We start from the raw sequence: 24,173 nt of genomic DNA, 5'->3' as shown, positions 1-24,173 counted from the left end.
CATCTTTGATCTATTAAAGTTCAGATTAGGTGGATGTCCTTTGTCTGGTTGATGTGCCCAGAATAACTGAAGCTTCCTTCTTCATTACTAAGGACACACAACCATTTGATAAGAACATCATTTCTGTCAGTAAGCAAGAATGGTCTCTGGACTTCTGTTTCTGTACTTTGACTACTTCTTCACTGTCTTTCAGCAAACTGTTCCAATGGCACTGTCCTGCCCAAACAGGAATATAGTTTCTAAGTTTTCAGGTGCTTTTCATTTAGCTGTGTGAAAGACTTGATAGTAGGATCCAGAAGGCCTAGCTTCCCTGAGGGCATTGTGCCATACTCAGCCTGGATGATGCAGAGCCTACGCTACTGTTCTTAAAAAGTCTGAATTGGTTCTGTGTGTCTCACTTAAGCAGGGCTCTGACTGGAAATCCTTGCTGGTGCTGCTCTTCTTTGAGACAGTTCTTGTCCTCCTTAGTTCCTTTCTTCTGCTGAGCACCTTGTACGCCTTCATGTGATGGTTCATTAATGTCATCTTGTGGCTGCTTTACATAGGCTAGGTAGAAATTCCCAGTTTCCAGGGCTTTTAGCTTTGCACTCGAGCTCTGACAACTTCAAAGTCCTTTTCATCACTTTCAGTATAGACATCTATCTGCAAAGCCCTTCTAAGTTCTATCAGGTCTTGGATGACCCTTCTTTCCTTCTAGCATCTCCTTGAACTTGGCAGGTCTCTGCAGCTCACATGTTTCAAAGTCAGGTTTTTGCCACAGAACATGAGATTGGGATGTGGCATGGTATTTGCTTCAGGAGAACTGCAATACTGAGGTACTGCGCTTGTCCATTTGTTATTGTGCTTGTCATTGTGTTTCCTTTGACGATGTCGAGTTCAGCTTAAGCTTCGTATTGTACAGGTAGACTGTGAAATCTGACAACACAGAGCAGTTGTTTGCCTCAGATGTCTCTGACTATACCAGACTTGCCTAAAACATCCTCAGTGATGGTCTTGTTCCTTTTGATTGACATTGATCACTTATGTCTATTTTTTTTCCAGTGTTGCTTAGCCTTTCTTTGACTTGATCTTAGAACCTTTTGATTTCTTACTAATCTTTTGTAGGAGCATTGCTTTGAACAAGACGCGTGACTAAAGGACAGACCTGTGAAGCAAGATGTAGTAATCGTCAAGTGTTTTAGCTGATGACTATTCTTCTGGTTCTATCATTCAAGAGCATGGTGACATTTCTTTCATGTTGCTTGATGCTGTTTCTTGATGATGGCATCTGATATCTTCTTTACCTGTCCACCTGACAATTGCTTAAAATGTCATTCTGGTGCTGCTAACTTACTCATCAGCAAGGCCATGCTACCCATCTGCCAAAATGACCTTATATTCTGAGCTCCAGTAGTTACAGATCCCTTTGAAATCATCACAAGATTTTTTACTCTTCAACATTCTTCTTTGTATTTGATACCAGCCTACTAGCTATGTTATCAAATCATGGGGATGATACCGAGACAGGTCAATGGCATTCTCTAATAGGCCTTTGTGTATGCTGCTGTTCATTTTGCTGAGGAGTTTGGTCTGAAAAACACTCATGTAGTGATAACTCCATTAGACTGTACTGCTTCTCACCTCATTTTTATAAGCTTAGTTCTGTGATCATGCAGAGTATGAGAGTGGCATCTAAGGTACTCATGGTTTCTGATGAGTTCAGCCTATAAAAATACCCTGGGGAAATAATGGTATTATTCAAATTCTGCAGGACTTAACTGTGAAATATGCAAAGAGCATGCTATGCATCATGTTAAAGAAAAAAGTTTAAATATAGGCTTATATGTATTTTGGCCAAAAAAAGCTATGCTGAAAAATAGCAACAAGAAAGAGGTATATTGAAGAAAAGTCAGCATCATTAGAAAGAAAACAGTTCGGGAGAAAAAAGCCATTTAATTTCACTGGTGTGGTTTTGGTATGTGTAGTATCATGTAGGATCTGTCCAATCTAAAAAAGAAAATTATCTTTATTTGTTTTAGTATAGATCAGATAGGGGCTAAAGGAAGCACTTACTTGGACTATGAAAAAAAAAAATCTGGTAATTAATTAGGTTAGATGCTTAGCCGTCCTTAAGTGAATGAGGGACAACATAAGTCACCAGTCAGAAACTCAGTGACAAAGTGATTAAGAATAATTCCGTCATTTGCCCTGGTGTATTTAAAGCTTAAAATTGATGAACTTGCAGAAGGCTCCATACTAGGACATTGTTGAGAATCCATATGAACTGCCTGGAAATTATGAGAAAATAAAGCTTGTAGAAAACAACAAAAAAGTATGTTATTCAAATTCAACATTAAACAATGTGTAAGCTTGGAAGAACCTAAGAAAACAATTTTTTGAGCAGTGCATTGATAAATTTAACTCTGAGTTAATAAATGCAAAGGGAACTTTTCCGTAGTGTAAAAGCTTTAATAGATATTTTAGTGTTGTGGGTTGCCTAGTATTACTTCTTTCTGTTACGATTTTTTATAGCATTCCATTCATAACTATTTTAAATAATAATTGCTTGGCAAAACTGAAACTTCAGTTTCTGTTGAGTGCTTCCATTAATCAGACTTTGAATCACAGAAAAGGGATTTTAAACTAGCTTTAGAAGAAAACTATTGTGCTTACGGTGAATAGTCTGTGGAATTAGTTCTTTATCTGAATTTTAGGACATCTTTAGTCATCAGCGTTGCACTGTGCTGTGAGATGGGTAGCAAGGCTCTGGATGAATGAGATACCACATTTTAGTAAAATTATTTCTTTGATTTTTATTTCTCCCCCTTTGCCCCGAGAGGGCAAAAAGTGTAGCTGAGTTTAAATACAGTTTAAATATATTTACATCTTGAATGCAGCCCACTCAGATTAGCCATGAGGCACTTATATTTAACTGAAATTCAGTTTTGCTGTGAAGCTCTGCATTACTGGCAAAGTCAGTACTTTGTTCTTCATGTTTTTTTCCAGTCTAGTGCTTGAGGAAGTTTCTCACATTATGCAGTAGGGGTATAGCAGGAAAGAAGAGGCAAAGTTCTTCAAACTGAATAGCTAACCACTTTATGGCATGATTGTCTGTGCATACTTTAAAGTTATTTCTAAGAGCAACATTTGAAACAAAAATTGTCATACAATAGAAGAAAGCCAGGTACATGAGTGGAACTACACTTGTACTTAGCAGGATCATGTCTTCAGAAATTCATTGCAGGAGTCCTTGACTGTCCGAACACCCACAAGATGTTTTTTCAGCAGAGACTCACAAAATCTTCAAGACCTCTGGAGATAATCTAGTCCAGCCTCCCTGTTTACAGCAGTATCAGCTAAAGTGGGTTGCTCAGGGCCCATGTTAAGTCAGATTTTAAATATCTCCATGGGTGGAGACTCCACAACTCTCTGGGCTACCAGTTCCAGCATTCAAACATCCTTAAAGTAAAGTTTTTTTCTTAATTTTAAGCAAGATTTTGTATATTCTGTTTTTTGCCTTTTGCCTTGTCTTCACTGGACACCACTGAGAAGAGTCTGGCTCAGTCTTGTTTACTTCTTCCTATCGGGTATTTATACATGTTGATATTATACCCTGAGCCTTCTCTTCTGGAGACTTAAGCCTCTCCTTGCTTGACAGGTGCTTAAATCAGCTTCATAGACTTCCAATGAAATCACTCATGTGTGTTTGCATCTTTCTTGTGCTGGGAAGCTGTCCTGGTTTTGGCTGAGTTAGGGTTAATTTTCTTTTTAGTAGCTGGTACAGTGCTGTGTTTTGGATTTAGTATGAGAACAATGTTGATAACATACTGATGTTTTCAGTTGTTGCTAAGTAATGTTAACATTAAGTCAAGGAGGTTTCAGTTTCTCAGGCCCTGCCAGCAAAAAAACTGGAGGGGCACAAGAAATTGGGAGGGGACACAGCCAGGACAGCTAACCTGAACTAGCCCAAGGGACATTCCATACCATAGAATGTCATGCTCAGTATATAAAGCTGGGGGAAGAAGAAGGAAGGGGGACACATTCAGAGTTACTGCATTTGTCTTCCCAAGTAACCATTACACGTGATGGATCCCTGCTTTCCTGGCGATGGCCAAACAGCTGCCTGCCCATGGGAAGTGAATGAATTCCTCATTTTGCTTTGCTTGTGTGTGGGGGGGGTTTGCTTTACTTACTGAACTACCATTATCTCAGCCCATGAGTTTTCTCACTTTTCTGATTCTTTCCCCCATCCTGATGCATGGGGAGCGAGTGGCAGCTCTGTGGTGCTTAGTTGCCAGCTGGGGTTAAGCCATGACAGTTGCCCAGAACTGGACCTAGCACTGCAGTGCTCAGTAGAAGTGTCTAACCAGTGGTCTCACCAGTGCTCAGTAGAAGTGAAGGATCACCTCCCTTGATCAGCTGGCAATGCTCTGCCAGGCAATGTAACCCAGGATGCTGTTAGCCTTCTTTTGCCGCAGGGGCATGTTGCTGATTCGTATTCAGCTTCTTGTCCACCCAGATCTATTTCTGCAAAGCTGTTCTTCAGTTGGTCAGCAGCAGTTGGTCAGCCTGTACTGCAAGGGGTTATTCTTCCTCAGTTTCCCTTTGCTGAACTTCATGTTCCTGTCAGCTGGTTTCTCCAGCCTGTCAGGGTCTCTGTGGCAGCAGAACCATCTAGTCTATTAACTACACATTCTTGTTTTATATTGTCTGCAAGCCTGCTCTGTCCCATCATTCAGGTCATTAATGAAGATGTTAAACAGTATTGACCTCAATGTCAAGCCCAGGGGTACACCACTAGTGACTGGCTTCCAGCTGGACTTCACGCCAACAATATACTGAGTCCAGCAGATCAGACGGTTTTCTATCCACCTCACTGTCCACTTACCTAGTCTGCATTTCATCAGTTTGTCTTTGACAGTGTTATGGGAGGCAGTGTCAAAAGCTCTGCAAAAGTCAAGGTAAACAATATCCACTGCTTTTCCATCATAGACTGAGCCAGTCATCTAACTGTAAAAAGCTACGGGGTTGAGCAAGCAAGGTCTCCCTGTTATAAATTCATGCTGGCTACTCCCAATCACTTTCATATCCTTAATATGTCTAGAAATGGTGTCCATTAGAAAGCCATTTGTTTCATCACTCTCCCAGTTGTCAAGTTGAGGCAAACAGGCCTGAAGTTCCCTCAATCCTCCTTCTTGCCCTTCTTGAAGGTGGTACTGGTGCTGACATTTGTTTTCTTCGAGTCCTTGGGAACCTCCCGCAGTTGCCATTACCTTTAAAAATAGTGGTTTCACAGTGACAGAAGCAACTCTCTCTGCTCTTATGAGTGCATCCAGTCTGGTCCCATGGATTTGTACGTCCACTTTGCTTACATGCTACCTAACCTGATCCTCCCCTACCAAGGGTAAGTCTTCATCACTCCAGACTGTCCCACCAGCCTCAAGGGCCTGGGATTCATGAGGACCAGTGTTGCAAAGAAGGCACTGAGTACCTCCTAGAGTCCCTTGAATCCCTTGGAGAATTCAAGTTGTGTTTTACTGATCAGCCCTGGAACCAATGTGTCTTTGTTCACTGTTGTGGTGGGTGCCAGAAATTGATTAAATGATCAGTTTTGTATATTTGAGAGTGGGGGTTATTTTCTCACCTAACACATTTTCATCCTAAGGAGTTTATCTCAGAAGGTTCTGGAAAGGACACAGACATTGTCATAATTGCACAGCAGTTGGCTCTTGCTGTGTGTCCATATGGCAGTCTGTTCGGTCCAGAGTTCTGTCCCCCGTATTGCACGAGACTGGGCTCTTTGGAGGAAAGAATGAGAAACCAAAACCGATCATTCCCTACCCAGCCATTAGTCCTGCAGTATAAAACATAGAGCCCATCAAATTCAGGTAATTAACTATGAATATTCTTGTTAGATAGGATTAACTTTTTGTTAGATAATTCTTTAAAAATTCTTCCCAGTTTCTTGGTTTCAATTGTATCGAGCAACAATGACTTCCAATATACTGTTTCCTTTGTATTCCTTGTATACCCAATACTTTTTTAGTTTCATTAACTGTATTCTTGGGTTTTGTACAATGTAAATAAGACCATCTTATTCACATTTTCGTATTCCATTCATTATTTCTCTTTTGTGCTGCATTTTCTGTGTTTTTTCTGAATTAAGTCATGCCCTTCTCTCTTCGTATATCAGTCATTTCATGTCCCTGATCACTTCTAGTCATCTGTCTCTGCCCATTTTATTTATAAATACTGTTATTAATCCTGTCATATTTAATAAGGAAACATACTGATTCTACAAATTGATTAAATCTTTAATTATTTTTCTGTGTGGGTATATGCATCCTCCACATTCCTACAATGTGGAATATTTATGTAAGAGAGTGAGTTATAATTGCAATTTTTAATGAAAAGCATTTAAAATGTTCTTTATGGGCACATTAATCCTTCATGTATCTAAACTACTTCTAGCTGCCTACTGATGCAGGAAAAGCACGTCTGTTGCTTGGTTTATAAGGTGCTTTTTAAAAATGATTTTATGTTTTTTTAAGTGTGGGAAAAGCAGAAGATAGAAAACTGGGATTTAAATTAGAGGGAAGCCTCATACTTGGGAAATCTTGAAATCAAGTGGACATGTGCTTTGTCATTTTAGAAAATTACGTTGCAGTTGTTACAGTTCTGACAGTAGCATAGTATTTCATAATGAGTGCTCGGAGTAGTATTTTTGGTTGTTGAATACCTGGCTATGCCTGTATTTTACTGTAGTGGAGAACTAAGGGAAAAGATACTGTTACACTTACTAAAAAATACTTATTTTCTGTTGCAGTGCAAGACCTGCTCAGAGCCAAAACAAATAACCAGCTCCTCAGCAATCTATAACAACCCCAACCTAATCAAACCAATTCCAGTGAAGCCTAGTGAAAATCAGCATCAACGAGTATCTCAGCAAAGCAAGGTAAAATGTTTTGCCTGTTTTCTGACTAGTGCTGCTGTGATTGAGTAACTGTGTAGGAATATTTGAGTCGGAAGGTCAGTGCAAGAATTGGTGGTGGAACCACTGTAAGGAATGATTTTAAATGCAAAACTAATCTGTTGTATAAAAAGCTCCACAACCCCCACCATATGATGTGGGAGCATTTAAATTACAGGCCTACTATCCTGATGCAACAAAGAAATACTTCTCTCTCAAATTTCAGATGTTGCTTTGGTTGCAAGCTGGTCTAGTCAATTACTGCACCACAGTTTTTGTGTCCCTTTTTTAAGGTGAATTGAGTTAATCTAAATAAAGAAATGTCTCTTGATATATTTTCAAGCTAAATCACGCTGCAAAATCCTAAAAGCTGAATTCATCTGTGACAGGAAGATGCACAATAAGTGGCCCTACTTCATACGTGGGGAGATTTCTCTTACTAACATTGTACTGATGACTGAAAGGGAAGATGCTTTTTTTTGGTATTTAAAGTGAAGCCATGGCTATCTCAGATTCACTGTTCCCACATTAGCAGCTTGAGAACTGTCTTCTTGCCCTTCCTATGTGACAAAACTATTAAAAATCCTCTTGGGAGAAAAGAGCATAGCAGTTTTCTCAGCTTTTCTTTGAATACTGCTGGCTTAATATTGTTGCCACTTAATGTAACTTATGCGTGAGGAAGCTACGTTTACTTTTTTCTTTTGTCCCCTCACAGAACGTGGATCCTGAACCACAGCACTTGTCTTTGACAGCACTGTTTGGAAAACAAGAAAAGCCGGATGTCTCAGAACCACTTAATAAGCAGCATCAAGAGAATCTTCCTGTTAGGCAGGGTGTGGTACGTTCCCTATCCTATGAAGAACCCAGCAGGCATTCACCCTCTGCCGAGAAACAACTTTGCCCCGCCATTCAGAAGCTTATGGTGCGTGGGACAGACCTTCATCCACTTGCTGAGTTTCCTGAGAACCGACTCTGTGAAAATGGCAATATCCACCCTGTGGGTGAGACTTTCACTGGACTCTTCCAACCTGTGACTTCTCATGGTATTGCAACATCTCATGTAGTTCAGGATACTGCTGGCGCTCAGAGCTTATTACAGAAGTTACAGAGTCAGTCAGGGTCAGTGACTAAAATGGACCCCAGCGCAACAGGATCTGTGAACTCGACAGCTTCAGTGTTCAGCAGGACTCCTGCTGCTGTTGGAGCACCAGCAGCAACAGTAAATAATATGAGCCAGCCACCTTTGGTATATTTCAATGGTTCCCTACCAAGCCAGACTTTAGATTCTCAGACACTTGGTAAGGAACAATCCAAACTTCCTAGACAGCCACTTTCTCTCTCGGGCAATCAAGCAGCCAATTCTGGGGTGATTTCACCTCAAGAGTTACTGAAAAAACTCCACATAGTGCAACAAGAACAACAGTTACATGTATCCAGCAGACCAACCTTGGCAGCTAAGTTTCCGGTTGTTACTCAGAATACCAGTCCGCTGAAACCACTGGATTCCTGGATAGAAAAGGCACCAGGTACAGAAAAACAGAGCGCTCTCTTTCAGGTAAATGGGAAACCTCAACATTTAAAATAAATAAAAATATAGCAATCTTTTGAACTTGGTGTTTTGTAAGGTTACTCTGTGTTTAATTTTGTCCAGTATATTCTTGTTACTCTCTTACTACATGTTGCACGTCATTCATTCTGCAGGTGGTGATTTAACAACATCAAGTAAGTTCTAATTTACCAAGCTGTGATACTGTAAATACTGAAGACTGTATCACTTGCACATCAGTAATGACCACAAATACTGCAGTCTTGGGGTTTTTCTGGAGGCACTTTGAAAAGTCATGTAGTTTTCAGTTGCCATACTTGGTCTCAGGCTGTTGGGTATAATTGCTGGTTACAGAGTGTAATATGTTGGGTTTAATAATTTTTCTCACAAAACTAGTTGTAGCTTTCTTTGTGCAGGTATGCATCCCTTTGTATGCCAGTTGTTGAAGGTTCTTAAAAGGTCACTTATTTTCAAACAGCAGTTTTTTAAAGTATTTGTGTATCAGTGAATTAACTATCTTGTACCATAGCTACTACTTCTAGCTATTCATTAGCAATTTTTTTATTTGCTATGTATTATTCTGAAAAAAGGACTTGTGCCAAAAAAACCCAAACCCCTTAATTCTGATGATGATAACCCTAAAAGTCAGACTGTACCTTATAAAATTCAGGAGATGTCAAGAGACCAGAGACTGTGTCTCTGGTGGCTGCTGTTCTCTGTTCTTTGGAAAAGCTTCACATGTAATTACAAAATGCCCCATCCTGGACAACTAGTGTCTTTGTTCACAACTTTATTTTCTGTAGGATCTTCTACATCTGAATGTCTTTAAATGTCTTGTTTGGGATGCATCTAAGCCCCTTTTAACATCCTTTATTATGGACAGACTGTCCACAAGACTTGTGTTGTATGGGAGTCTGACCTTGTGCTGGAGTCTAGAAGTTATTTATCCAAATGAAAAAGCATTAGCTTTTTATTGTAAAGTTCAAAAGCCGCTTTTCTTTTGCAACTTCTTAAAAACCTGAATGAGAGACTACAGAATACTTCAGCATGCTCCAAGAATCCTCCTTATTCTAAAAAGTTATCCTACATGTGAAGAGGCCAAAACAGTCATTTAATACTAAGGGCCACATCTGTGACTAAAACTGTGACAGGTCAAGATTTCTAATTCCATGAGAGAGGTCACAAGAAGATTAATTTGATACAGCAAATAACCATCATTATTTTTACTCTTTTAATTAAAGCAGCATGACTTTGAACGTGTGTGAAAGTTTTTGGGGGATTAGTCACTGAAATTATTCAGGATCAGTTGCTTACAGATGGTGCTCTGACTTTCCAGTGGAGTGCTAATGAATAAAAAGAGGATCCAGAGTCACAAAATTTACTTCTGTTTTCACTGGGAATGGAACTCGCCTGTTATAAATGAAAGGAATTATCTGATTCACTGGTACATGCACCAATAGTGTGGAGGCATAAAACATTCCTACTTTGAAGGTGGAAGTGAAACGAGACAGGGGCCAGGCTATACATTGTTAAGTCAGCATCCATAAATAAAAAATGGCAAGTATGCTGATATATTTTCAGATTAAAAATACATATAGATGCTGATATGGCTAATGACTTAGTGTCTGAGTTTATCTGAAAAAAATTATGCCAGCATTAGTTGCACTATGGAATGGGAATTACTGAGGTCTGACATAATGCAATTTCAGTAATTTTACTGCTTGAGTACAAACAGAACAATAGCTGGTGAGAAGAGAAGAATCTTCACTGTAATAAGTCTCATTCGCTGCATTCACTGTGATTATTGCTGCAAGTTTGCTTTAAAAGAAAAAAAAAAAAAGCAGGAGACTCTGAGTCTCACTTTGCATGGCCATGAGCAGACCAGGTAGATTGAGACTGCCTGGGAGCGGCTTCAGGGACTGACACAGCCACAGCTGCTATCAAAACAGTATTCGATGCAGTTCTTCTGACACATTTAGTATTGCTTATGAGGTTTAATACATAGACTAACAATTATAACAAAAGTATGACTAATTGTTGTTTAGGAGACCTAAAAGCTCTGCAGTCTGTAAGGAATGGCCTCTTTTCACATGCAGCAGATTGCCAAAAAAAGAAAAAAAAAAGGGGGGGGGGGGGGGGAGGCAGAAAATGAATAATCAAGCCTGTATTCCTGTAGAATGCCATGAATTAGCCACATGAAATATGGCTACTTTGGGGGGGGGGGGGGGGGGGGGGGAGGGAAAATAAAAATTTGAAACAACTTTTAAAACCGATGTTGATCTTTTTATAATACCATCCTTGCTGTAGACCAGAGGCTTTAAGAGCTGCGGTGCCTGCAGACAGACATTCGAGTGAAATTGCATTGGCACTAATATATTTGCACATGCTCATGCAAAATTGATCAAAGCAGATTCTGACATATGCAGCAAAAGGTTTGTTCTTGTAATTATTTATCTTTTGATACTGCATCTTCAATTCAGCATAGAGAGAAAGAAAATTCTAAAAAGTCTGACAGGAGTAGAGAGGTATCTGGACAGTGTCCGTTGTTGAAAAGATCATATTAAAGGAACACCCTAAATCCATCAGCAGCACTAAGAAAATGAAAGCAACAATCTTTTCCACAATTGACACATTACAAGTCCAAGTTTAAATTGGCTTCTGCTGCATCTCCATATGGTGTAAAAGAACTGTGATCTCCCACATGGAAAGGAAGAGACCAGTTACAAAGAAAAAAAGGGGGGTGGGGGTGGGGGGGGGAGAGGATCAAAAAAGCAAAAGCTGAAGAATAATACTCGGAAGCATTCGGTCTGGTCTGGTGCCAGCCCTATTCTGTGAAGTATTCCTTATGCTGACAGTGAGTAACGTGTGCTTAAGGTGCAATAAAAAAGCATTAATCTGCAGTGGGCTTTTAGGCATATGCTTAGTATTAGGCATGACTTACCCTGATTATAGATACATGCATGCTTAAGTGTTTATGTTAATCAGAATTATGGTTTTAAAAGTGCTTACAATAACCTTGACACAAATTTGTCTTTTCTTCGGAAGGCCATGTATCTTGCCTCCCATTTTTCTCATTTCTTAGAGCATTTTCCATCAATAACGTATTTTGTACGTAGTGTTACGTCTTCTGCATATGTGCATGGTACCTAGTATGAGCATCACACCATTACCTCTCAATTGTCCTGACTGCAGTTTCTGCATGAGATTGTAAAAATGCACAAGAGGAATGCAGATAGGTACATTAAATTTGTTTTGAAAAGTAATTTAAGATTCTGTAGTTAAACAACATTTAAAAATGCTGAATTAAACTTGAAAGATAAAGTGATGTTAGCATTGTAGCCAGGTTTTTTAAAGTTCCTGAACAATTCTTAGTTTAAATGTGCTCAGTTTTGAGTAATGCCATGAAAAACAGAGGCCCACAGCACTCACCGGGTGCTGATGTTCCAGAGGAGCACTTGATGCATGTGGGATTCTGCATGCGTAGGAAGCAAGAATGGCTGCCAGTTTGCATTACAGAAGATCCAGTGCATTCCTTAGTTCATGGTGTTATGTGAATTTGCCAGCTATCATATTCTTTAGCTGCCAGCAGCCACACAGAATATCAAACAGATATCTTGGTGAGCATTTGTGCTGCAGAGAAGGAATACTATATGCTGCAACAATTATTTTGCACATTTTTCCTTGTGTTCTTTCTTCATTGCTGCACCACTGACGGTAGACTCCTACTCTGTTACTAGTGACTCAGAGATTTAAGTGTTGACCTGATAAAGCTGAAGGTAGTTCAGTACAGGCTGGATGAACAAGCAACTCAGATTAGATTCTGTGGAAAAGAAGTTGATTAACAGAATTTTGGAAGGGCTTGTTATGTCTGCTGAGAAATTACTCAAAGCTAAAAGATTTCCCCAAAGGCTATTAATGTCCCTGCAGAGCATTTTTAGTGCTTTCAGCAAAAGCATGGTGTTATAGGAATTGCACTAGTAATGCCAAGATCAGCATCCCATTTTCTGGTGAGTGTTAGTTGTCCCAGTGACTGAAGGTGATCGAGCTAAATCTAAAATGAAATCTGCCTGTATGTTTTTTTTAAAAAATGTTGTTTATGTAAAAGTTTGTTAAATGGCAGAAGCTTTGAGCATGAGCTGTTAGCAAAAAATACATTTTCATGTTTGCCTACAGAAACAAATGCTATGCACTGAAAAAAATGACACATATATTTTCTACTCTTCTGACACATTCATTTTGCAGTAACCTGTATATGTTAGCTGTGTCACCAGTAGATGGCAATATTGCTTATTCCATATAGTTCCCATATGCTTGGCAAGTCCTACCAAAAAGCTGTGTCTGTCCAGGGAAAACAAATAATTTTTTGTATGTCTTTTAAACCACAACATGTCTACGTGTTTGACAGTAGTAACTGTATATTATTAGGAGCACAGTTTGTCTCAGGTTTTGTTTATTTTCCTTGGACTCTAGAGAGAAATGTCTTTTGATTTTGAAGGACGTGTCATCTAGGTCTTTGACCTAGTCTGTCATAGATTCAGCTACATTAGTGAGACCGTTTATCTCTTCCAGCTGCTCACCACCATCCCTTTGGTGGAGGTTCCAGCTCTTGGAGGAGCAGTTTGTATATGCATTTTTAAAATCACATTAGGAAGAATCATCTCGTTTAAGCTAACCCTGCCAGTTTTCCTTGAGGTAGAGAAGGAGTTACTTCATCTGCATGGATGAATAGAGCAGAAGCATTGTACTAAGTGTGTGGAGCTGGTCAGTCTTCCACAGACAGGAAAACAACCTTTTCACTTACAGGAGAACATCTGTGCACAGTCTGAAGGTCTCGTTCCACAGAGGGATGTCACTTTGGACTTACATTGGTTTTCTCCTAAAATGAACATTGTTTTTTCAAGCATAGGTGCACAAACATATGCACTACCTTACTGTTTGAAGCAAACCTGCAATGAGTTAGGAATACCTTAACTCATTCATGAGCTTTTAACACAGACCTGATGATTGCTGTTATGATTACATGCCATGGGGCAGGAAAAAAGCTGTAGGTCAAGAGTTTGGTTTTTAAGTAGTACTCTATATATGAGAAACAATATTTACCTAAAAAGTGAACTGGGAGGTTTTTGCATTAGGTGCACATTGCATACTTTCTAATATCCATGAGTCTTTCCTGACCCCTGGTCTTTCTGCTTCCTTAAATTTTGTATAAAACAGCATGAGATCTCAGTCCTCTTTGTTTCTTTCTTTTTCTCTTTGTATTGCAGTCTAACTAACATTGTTCAGAAATGTCTTGGGTAGAACAATCATAACTGGGAGTGAGACGAGCTACAAAAAATATGAATGTTCTTTAACATTAAACTACTTCAGTTTGCATACCTAGGAGATAAACCTTAGAGGTTTATTCTTAATTTATTTTTTTCTTCAAAACTGAAATGTAACCCAGAACACAGAGTGATGGGATTTAGTAGCCTTTCACCTTCATACAGCAGCAATAAATCATGCTCCAGTCCAAAAGAGAGGAGCTTTGGTGACTCATAACAATTCCTTTGTATGTTCTGTTGTTTGAAAAAAAAAATCAGATACTTGAATAGCGAGGAGATGGCTGATTAAGGATTAAGATTTATCAATAGAATTACCTGGACAGAGCTCTAATATCAGCAAACTGAGTGAATAAACTTTCTATTATGTTGTATATTATTTCTGATGGTATTTGCTAGTCCTTCATGTTTTGCAGTTCTAAGATGCATTGTGAAATTTAAAAGTAAAAGTTCTTTTGACACATCTTTGCAGGTTGGCATGGATATGATACTGAGAGAACTTGCAGAACTACTGCAGCATCAAGGTTTTCCTTCTCTTTGAGGGCCTTTTTGATTTTGTCAGCTGCGTGTTGGTTAGGAGTCAGTTCTGTTGCTGACGGTGCCACCAGCACACTGTGGCTGTTCAGATCTTTTCCTTCCCCTCTCCTTAAGGAAAATGAGAAGTAAAAAATATATACACATATATATTTATAAAGTAATTTGGAAGTTATAATTGGAAAATACTTTCTAGTATTAGGTATAAAGATTGTCTTTAATAGTGATATTTGCATGTAAGTATATTCTCAAAGATTAGACTTAATGACTTACTGTCCCCATGTAGAAGACTTAACAGCTGCATTCTTTAAGACTGCTGATACGTAATTGTAGTCTGATTTCTGTAATAAAATGCTCTTGTCCTAAGATCGTTTGCCTATCTGACTTAATCAGACTTGAATCCATTGCTGCAATCTCAGTTTGGGTGGAAGACCTTTTTACCTGGATCATGTAGGTGGTCCTGAGCTGGAGCTTCACGTAACTGTATGAATTTCCAGCAGTCTCTGTACATGTTGCCAATCAATTGTTCTGCAGCCTTCATCATTTTTATTCCCATAGACTTAAGTAGATAGGTTTAATTGATGACTTCATTTTTATATGAACAGGTAATCTCACCTCAACGCATTCCTGCCACTGTGACTCCTACCTTGTTGATGTCCCCAATGGTGTTCACTCAGTCTACACCGGCTCCACCAAAAGCAAATGAAAGTGGGCGGTTAGCAGGAGCAAGCCAAGAACCTGCTGCTAGCTCAGCTAGCCTTCTTCTGCCATTGCAAACCCCTGAGCCATCTGCGGTCAACAGCAGCTCAATGACAAAGATGCAGCTGCAGGAAACACTTCTGCACCTGATCCAGGTAAAGCACTAAGAATTCTACTTTGCCTAAAATCCTGCTTCCCATTTTGATATAAGCACCCTATAATCAGTTGCATCTGTCTGTCTAGAGGCCAAATGAATAATAAAAATACACGTTAGAGGTTGTGCTGCTTACGGCTGCATGTTAACAGAGCACTATGGGATAGACTGGGGATGTGATAGCCTCTCACACTACTGGCTTGACTGCATTTTGATTAATGCATCTGATTCTGGGGTTCGGGAAAGATAATGAATTTGATGGAAAAGAACAAAGATGACTGAAAGCTTCATAAGGTTGGCCTATAAGCCAGAGAGATATCTATTATATTTTTAGCTAAGGCTAAATAATGGGTGATTATCCTGGCTGCCAAATATTTCAGAGACACATGTTAGGAATAAGAGGAATTCAGACGGGAAATTAAAATTGCAGAATAACTGTGAGCAACTTTAAAATATGGGTTAGATAACCTAAAAATATACTAGTTTGGTGTATGCAATGTAATTCTCTAGTTAAAATGCTAAAATTCCTTTTGCTGCAGTTTTTCAGGTTTAAATGTGACAAAGCATTAACATTATGTATGAGATGATTGTTTACTGCTCTGGGATGATATGAGTGATGATGAATATTTTTTTCCTTAACTTGCCATGTGATGAATATCTGAACAGTAGAAGTTGAGGAGAGATTATATAACTAAAGACCTGGCTATAAAGTACAAGGAATAGACGCAGAGGTTTAAGGATGCAATTTGTAGGCCAAAACTATGTGCATGTGTGGCTTTGGAGTAAAAATAAAAGTAATTATTAGAATGTTAAAGCTACCTAAAATGTGATTTAAGATATAGACCCGGAAAAAAATACAATCTTTAACAAATCAGAGGCTTTTCTCATTTTACCCCATATTTTTAGATTGGGATTAAAAAATAAAATACCACATTATCCTGTCTTTACATACCTGGAGTATCTGGATAGTTGCAAATCCATATATGAAATGAAAAAGGAAACTAGTCAAGGAAAATTGAATTTTATCCTCTGAAACTTACTTGTAAAATGTGTATTTGACCCTGCTGTTTTTGGTGGCAGTTACCTGGAAATTATTTTCTGCCAATTTCTTACCTGTTATTTTCCATTATATAAAACTACAACCTCAGATGCTCCTGATTTTCCTCAAATAGTATCTTGATTTTAATTACACTCATATGTTTATGTGAGCTACTTAGGACATCTTTCTTAATGTGGGTTGACCCATTCTTGCAAAACGATCCTTAGAAAGAAAAAGTTAAACAAGCATCAGAGCCAAAGGAGCAGCATCAGTCAGGAGCATTAAGTCTAAAAGAGCTAAACAAGATGCAAGGATATGCCTACGCAGGACTTAGTACAGGATAAAAACCCAGGGTGTTTCACTGTTCCTTCAGATGTGCTTGGAATTATCACTGACCTAATAGAGGAAACTACTGAAGGAAATCCCTAGGTAAATGAGGGCAAAGAGCAGAAATTACAGGGTTGTATCATCACCACACTATCATGCAAGAGTAGTGGATGCAAATTAAATCCACTGTGAGTTTGGGAAATCTGTTTTCTGTGTGCTCATTACTTCTTATAGAGATACAGTCGTGTTTGCTGCAGTCAAGTTTATATTCATGTCCAGTTCTTCTAAGACTACTAGCAAGGCTTGGAAATAATACATATATTCGGTAAAGGAAATCACCTTCCTGTTGCTCACTTTTTAAAATACAGTAAGGTTGAAAAACACCTGGTCCATGAAATGAAGAAACCTTGTAATGTCTTTACCCAAAACGCCTGTTATGCACTAACAATTATCTGTTTTGTTTTGCAGAACGACGACAACTTCTTAAATATTATTTATGAAGCATATCTCTTCAGTGTGAGAAAGGCAGCAATGAAAAAGTCTATGTGAAAGATGATTTTAAAATTCAGTTTCTATTGCCTCCTGAACTCCACGAAAAAGGTTTCACATTTTTCAAGTACGTTTATGTTTAAAGAAATGAATGGTCTTAAGCGTTTTGCATACACATAGATTTTGCTTGTTGGCAAGTACATGCCGTATTGAGACAGAAGTGAGCGGGAATGGATTGTGCCTTTAGGGAGGGGAGCGTCATGATACTGAAGACTTAATCACAAAATATCTTAAATTATTTTTCTTATATTTTTCCATACCTAGCATTGGTTTCCCTGCGTAAGGACTTACTTCTCAGAATTCAGTTTTCTTTTTTACTTGCAGCGTGGTTATTCATTGTCTAGGTATTTGTCATGGATTTTCTCTGGAACGTCATACCCAGGTGGCCCGGTGAACGTGGCCACCTCTGACCACATGGTGGCAATGTGGGACCGGGTTTAGGAACGGGAAGATCCGGGTGACATCTGGGAAGGGAAAGTCTTGAGAAGACTGATGCATCATCGTGCTTAGTTGCCTGCAAAGCAGTTTAGACGAAATGTCATGACTTCCCCCAAATTTTTGTAGAAAAATCTTTTTCTATTTTAACAAGAATTTTTTTAGCTAGCTGTAGAAGCGGGACGCTGCAGGTGTTTTGAGGAAAGGGGCAGGGGGGGAGGGGGTGGTGTTTGTGAATGTACTTGCTCTCAGTGTAGCTCTGGGGTGGCATTGGATTCATGTTTCTATTATTCCAGATCCAATCTGCATTATTACAAGCAATGTACAACTTTGTTAAGGGGAAAGCTACCTGGTGTAAAAGTCCTATTAAATTTTTTTTAATGTGTTCCTGGAGCACAGTGATTTCATTGATCCATTTCTAAAGAAAATAAAATGAATAATCCCTACTATGTGCTGATTTCAATTGTACCATGGACTATGTATTTAGAATTGTTGGGTCACTTGTATTTGTATGACTTTAAAATGGTTTTATACTTGGCAGAAGACACATGAGGTTTTAAATCGATTAGAATAAATGACTGAAAGAAATTTAATGTGTAGTTTTATTAGCATCTGCTGCTAAAATGCCAGTTTACTACAGTTCAGGAAACCCAAAGTTGTTGCTGAGGAAGTATTTCTTTTGTGGGTGCAGAGAATCTAATTGTAATCCACAAATGAGTGTACACTCTTCTTTACTGTGGGCAGTGATGTAGGCACAACTCAGTAGCCTCATCTATGAAGGTTCTTCAGTGTAAATTTGGATGCTGGTTTCAATTACCATAGTTCTAATGATGCAAACAGTTGCCCCTACCCCCATACATCTGGCCTTTCTCTAATGTTGTGATGGGGGGGGGGGGGGGGGGTGTGGGGTGGCAAGGAGGGGGAATTTGCTCACATTCCTTGGGAAAGTGCCTAAATCAATTAAAAAAAAAGTTGAGCTACTTTCTTTATACACAAGTGAATAACCCCTAGAGACTTGTGCCTACAAAACTGCTAGACTTTTCCTACAGCTCATGGAGAGCAAGTTGTATTCTAGTTCCATTTTGTTACCAAATTGCTTACAGTTCTTCCAGACTCAGTGAAAAGAACCAGGAAGGGCAGACTTTAAAGATAGCAAGTCCTAATTCTAATCCTGTAGCCACAATAATTCATATAGCCATTATAATTTATGGGATTCTACTGGGTTAATTGGTATTATTTCTGAATGAACTGGTGTGGAAGAAATTGGAATCTACACAGGAGAGTTTGTGTGAAACTAAATATGTACATAATTGGTGTCTGTGATGCTGCATTATCTGAGAGTGCAATTTAAAGATCATGGGGACACATAGTTAAGACCTCATTTGACATGTAGAACTTCTGTAATTGGTGGGTAAAAATAATCCTTAAGCATCTCAAACTGTGTTTGTGATGGGTTTTCTAGTCATGTGGGATACATTTTACACTGGGGGAAACATTTACAAAAAAGGCAAGTAGAAATTTAAAAAAAACATCCTTATTTATTGCTTTTCAGAGTAACATATCATTTTCAAGAATTAAAGGCATATTTTTTCAAAACATCTTCTAACTCTTGATGCTTACGACAACAGTCGTATTGGTACTATGCTTGACAAGTAGAGGCTTATCTTAAAACAGACAAGGATAGAGCTAATTCAGGGTTTCTTCTCACTGCCCTTCCTTCTGGTTACATTTACATCAAGTAACACCAACGGAGTTGGATTTATCTCACTGTATTATGCTATAAGGGATTTCTGGGATTGTTCAGGAGGCGTAAAGTTGCCTTTTTGGAGTGAAGAAGGGAGGTGCTGTTTTAGCTGATTTGCATGCTTACCAAGAACAACAGAGGTAAAATAGAAAGGCTTAGAAAGAAACTAAATTTTGTGACAATGAACAGAAGAGGAAAAGTAGTGAGAGAATTCCATTGATAAATGAAGCCAAACTTCTTGTCTAGGTTTCCATTTCAAATGGCAGATCTGCTTCATCAGAGGCATTTGGGAACTGGAAATTGAACCTGGAGTCATACTGGAGTGCAAAACCATACTGCAGACCTTTCTCTCTTCTTTCTACTGCAAACTAAAGTATCTATCTCAGAAAAAGGGTTTTTCCAGAAATATAGTCGGAGCCTTCCAGTACCGTGGAAAAGCTTGGAGGATACTCACGTAATACTGAAAACTTAATCTCTGCCTTTTGGTATTGTGTTTTGTTTAATAACTTTTTTATCAGCTGCGACTGTTTCTTCATGCAGCCAGATCTGTGCATGATATCAGAATGTTTTATTTCAGGTTTGATAGATCACCTCTGAACTAGAGTGGTTCTGAACACTCAGGTTGCCTTATTTTTTTATGACATTATTAGAACTAGGGAGCCCTTAAGTTAGCAAGGCCTTTGGAGAGAAAAGGCCACAGCAGTTAGGACTGCCGTTCTTTGGGCCTGTTTTTTTAATCTGAAAAAGGAAAAGAAGTAGCAAGCAGAAAATCAGAAGGTATGTAAGAATCATACTAACTCTACTTCAGATGCTTCCACAGTATGCATGTGTAATGCTTTTTTTAAATTGTCTGTGTATTTTTTAATACTGCTGGTTTTGGGTAGGGTTTGGATTTTTTTTCTGCCAGTAGAATAAATACCTTGTAAATTGGGGTTTAGCAAGAATTCCAGAAGTTGCAGCAGTGTTTTATGCATTAATCCCAGTCTCAGCCTTGAACTGATACTAGGTTTCAGTGCAGTTTCACCTAACCACTGTCCACTTCCTCAGAGAATTCCACACCTATTAAACTACAGTGAGAAGACAAGGAGAAGAAAGTCGGTGAAACAGTGAAGCATAATCTCTGTCAGTGTTTATCATGTAAATCTATAATATTCAATGAAGGCATCCAAATCTTTCCTCAGGCCCTTCTCACAGAAAATTGAAATCCTTAATTTGATTTTTATTCATTAGCTCTCTGTTGCTCCTCTATTTACTCCTCCTTGTTGTAGCTGCAAAGGAGATAATTAAAATTGTACAGCAAAATAAAATTTTCCAGGAGCAAGATGCTTCGTCTCCTCTGACAATCTATTTAGAACATGTGGAGCTTTGAAATTCCAGTAATAAAAGGGGTGAGTATCCGAGATATCATTGTCCCTTTAGGATATTAACCTGTGATGTAATATTGTAGCAAATTTGGAGATCTTTGCTGAAGAAAAAGCAAAATTAAAAGACATTTTCCAGTAAGCATTTGAGGCTGTAATGTAGAAAATGTTATGAGGCAGCAGCTTTACCCAGAGGGATCCTGAAACTTAGGAAAAGACAAAATTGTAGTCCTGGAGATTAATAATGCACTAAATAATAATAAATTAATCCTCAGTCAACCCATAGTAAATTTTACTGCTCTAAATCCTAAGGACTTTTCCAAATTGCTACAGATATCTCTTAACTAGCTTGTTCTGGCCTCTAGATGTAAATGTGTGTGCAGCCGAGTTGTAAATACAGAAGGGAGGGAGCTTGGCATATACAAACAGGAGGAGGAAAACGTGGTTCTGCAAGACACTAAAGAAACAAAGGTTGTAGCTTTATAAACACTTCAGGCTGGCTCTGCTGCTGAAGAGGCAGCCCATCCCAGCCACCCACTCCTAGCTGCTCCCACACCAGTCTTTCCTTCCTTTTTCCTTTATTTTTTCCTTTTTTATTTTGATTGAGATGGCTACATGGTAAAATGCAATGCAGCAGAATTAGTCCAGGTTAAGACCCCCTCCGTGCCAAGGCTGGTTTTAACCTGGATGAGTTCAGTGGGCAGGAGCCCAGGCACCTGTATCCATGTGTGGGTAGGGGTGTGTAGCCGTGAGGGTAAGGGGGTGGGATGTGGGGAGAGGGAAGTGAGGCAGGGGATGTGCTGCAGCGCTGCCTCAGACTGACTTGCAGCTTCTGTGAAACTGTGATCTGGAGGCCCTAGCCTGGCATTGAGACTCAGAAGATGTCACAAAGACCACCATGTGACTTCATTGTTAGCCCCTACCTTGGCTCCGTGTGGAAATCCATGCAAGTGTTTGCACATACCTCCACAAAGGGTAACTACTGTTCGTGAGCCCAATCTCTCCAGGCTGTCTGCAGAGCCAGTGGAAAGACAGGATCCTCTTGAGGGCAAGTGTCAGTACAAACCTAATTTAGCTTGGCAGATTAGATTGACTGGGCTAAAGTTAGCTTTTGCAAACACCTTCCCCCCCCCCCCCCCCCCCGCCCCATACTGCAGTGAACCAGTACAGCCCCTACCTTTCTTCACAATACAGCAGATGTTTGAGTGAATGTTCCCTTTTTAAAAAAAAAATAATATTTATTTAATGAAGATTGTACCATCAAATCTGAACAGACTGTTTAGATGTAAATCTGCCCAGCATGGAAGTGAATGTGAAATGCAGGAACCAGATTGCTTTTGTATGTGTAGCTGAAAAAAACTGCTGAAATGCAGAAAGATAAAGGAGAAAGAAAAAAGAGATGTTTTTAGGTAATTTTAAAGAATACCTTTTGGAGAAAATGTGTCCAGTGTATGAACACCTTTACTTTATAGCTGTTGTGGAAAAAAAATTGACTTGCAAGTGATCTCAATGCTTCTTCCTTTAGAAGGTGAGCAACATCATAAAAGCTTCCAAGGAATGAATTTAGAATAATAAACATCTGGTGTACACAATAGGAAGTCACTACACATTTTTTGAGAACAGCAGCTTTAGTCATACATGTAATAAAAATAAAATTTTTTAAACCGTTTGGGGCATATATTAAGTAAAAGCCCTTTTTACTATATTTGGACACAAATTCCATGAAAAGCAAAGCAAGCTCTGAGTTCAGAACAATGTGTCTGCACAAACACCACCAATAAATATAGTCATCAATAAAGGCAGAAGAGAAAAACCCTTTGGCATGTGGTAACTAAACTGAAGTCAAGAAATAGAAAGGGTGACATCTTAGTATCAGAAAGAGGATAGCCTGCTGTCACGCCATGAGGAAACTATGGGAAATGATGGCAAAGTCCTACAGGTGCTACCATGTGTATAGAGGGATGCTAATCCCATCATTAGATCCTAGATAAATATTAATGCTTTTCTTGTCCGAGTACTGCCACCCTGCTCTATAGGCCCATGTGCTGAATGCACAGCTGCTGTGCATTGCCTTGAACTGTGCTGCTGCAAATCTCTGTTACACCCTGCAGCTGCGGGTGCAGCCACTGGTACTGTGTTTCTCCCGCCAGTACCTGAAATCTGCTTCTGAAAGGTACTAAAACAGAGAGAGATATTATTATTATGTCACTTCGGAAACCTCCCTACCTGTGTGTCTTTCTGCAGCACTTGCCTGTCAATACAGTGTTTAGAGAAAGAGAGGAAAGGAGCGTGCAGGCTTTTGGCAGCACTCCCAGCACAGGACTACTCGGGCTGGGAACAAAAGCTCTGTTTTCCTTCATTTTTACTGCTGCTTAGCAGCCTGGCTCACTAACAGCAGCCTTCTTTCCACTTCGAGCAGTAGCCCCAGACCTACCACTTAGTAAAAGTGCCAGCATCTTGCCTTCATCTAAGGCTTTCATTTTAATGCCTGAGGCTCCCCTCTCAGGTACTTACCAGGGAAGTCCTGCCCCTCCTGGCTCCTCTCATGGATGCAGTGAGCTGTGACTGAGACTTTGAATTAGAGGAGCCATCAGGCTGTAGTATCATAACATGGTTCAGGGATCCCATACTTAATGCTTGCAGTTTGGCACTAGAGGTGTGACTCCCATCTCTGTCAGAAGTATGTTTGCCAGCAGGTTCAGCTGCTCGTCCCTGCTGTCTCGCCCTCCTGTGATACACCTTTCCCTTCCCCTGATTCTATACCTGAAGGCCAAAACTTAGTGCTTATGTCTTCTTCCCTAGCACTGCCTCAGTTCCTATGATTGCCATCTCCAGTTCCTCCGGGCAGCTGCTCGCAGGGAGCTGTTTGCCCTTGTCTGCCATGTAAGCAAGCACAAGCCATCACCATGTGCTGCTTTCAAGTGGATCACATCACATCCCATCAAAAATGTGCCACAACTTAGGAATGTCTGGTCAATATCAGCAGGCCCAAAGATCAAGGTGATGAATCCTATAACAAATAAAAGCTTTGTTATCTTTGAGAAAAGACCCTGCAGGGATTATACAACACAAGCTTTGTCAAGGAAAGGATAGAAGGAATGAGTAGAAATATAAAGAAGATGAAGAGTCTCCAGTTAACTCCTTTGACTGGGAGATATGAAGAAACGCTGGCTATATACTCAAGAAAATCCAGCAAGGTCTTTGAAAGGTCAGTGAATAATTCTAAACAGAAGTGAAAGCTGGGAATTTTCAAGTCACCTGTAGGAACAGACGTCAAAGTGTGGAAACTGAAAGAGGAAACAGGGAGATGGAAAAGCACAAATGAAACATGATTTTGTTCAGGAAAACTTTCACTTCCTTGTATAAAAGCAGAAATTTAGACAGCATTAAAGTTCAGAAGAAACACTAAGGTAATCCTTCACTGTGGGGGGCTGCTAAATCCAGATCTTTGGTGTCAAGTGCGCTGAACCAGCCAGACGACCAAAGGTGAAGACAGCAAGCACTCATTTCTGAGGCAG

At 39.4% G+C, this 24,173-nt stretch overlaps 1 protein-coding gene across 1 annotated transcript in view; it reads left to right on the top strand.

The window, feature by feature from the left end:
• The window catches only part of DCP1B (decapping mRNA 1B), a 47,278-nt gene extending 29,279 nt beyond the window's left edge, over positions 1 to 17,999 (top strand). The window contains exons 6-9 of the mRNA XM_056339743.1: positions 6,806 to 6,934; positions 7,665 to 8,504; positions 14,953 to 15,201; positions 17,035 to 17,999. Of these exons, the coding sequence (XP_056195718.1) occupies positions 6,806 to 6,934; positions 7,665 to 8,504; positions 14,953 to 15,201; positions 17,035 to 17,115 (1,299 nt within the window). The 3' untranslated portion in view covers positions 17,116 to 17,999. The remainder of the gene's footprint in view (positions 1 to 6,805; positions 6,935 to 7,664; positions 8,505 to 14,952; positions 15,202 to 17,034) is intronic.
• The last annotated feature ends 6,174 nt before the right edge of the window (positions 18,000 to 24,173 follow it).

Source organism: Falco biarmicus, chromosome 5 (genome assembly GCF_023638135.1).
Source record: "Falco biarmicus isolate bFalBia1 chromosome 5, bFalBia1.pri, whole genome shotgun sequence".
Classification (NCBI taxonomy): Eukaryota; Metazoa; Chordata; class Aves; order Falconiformes; family Falconidae; genus Falco; species Falco biarmicus.
The sequence above is the reverse complement of the archived record's forward strand: the minus strand, read 5'-3'. Positions and strand labels throughout refer to the sequence as shown.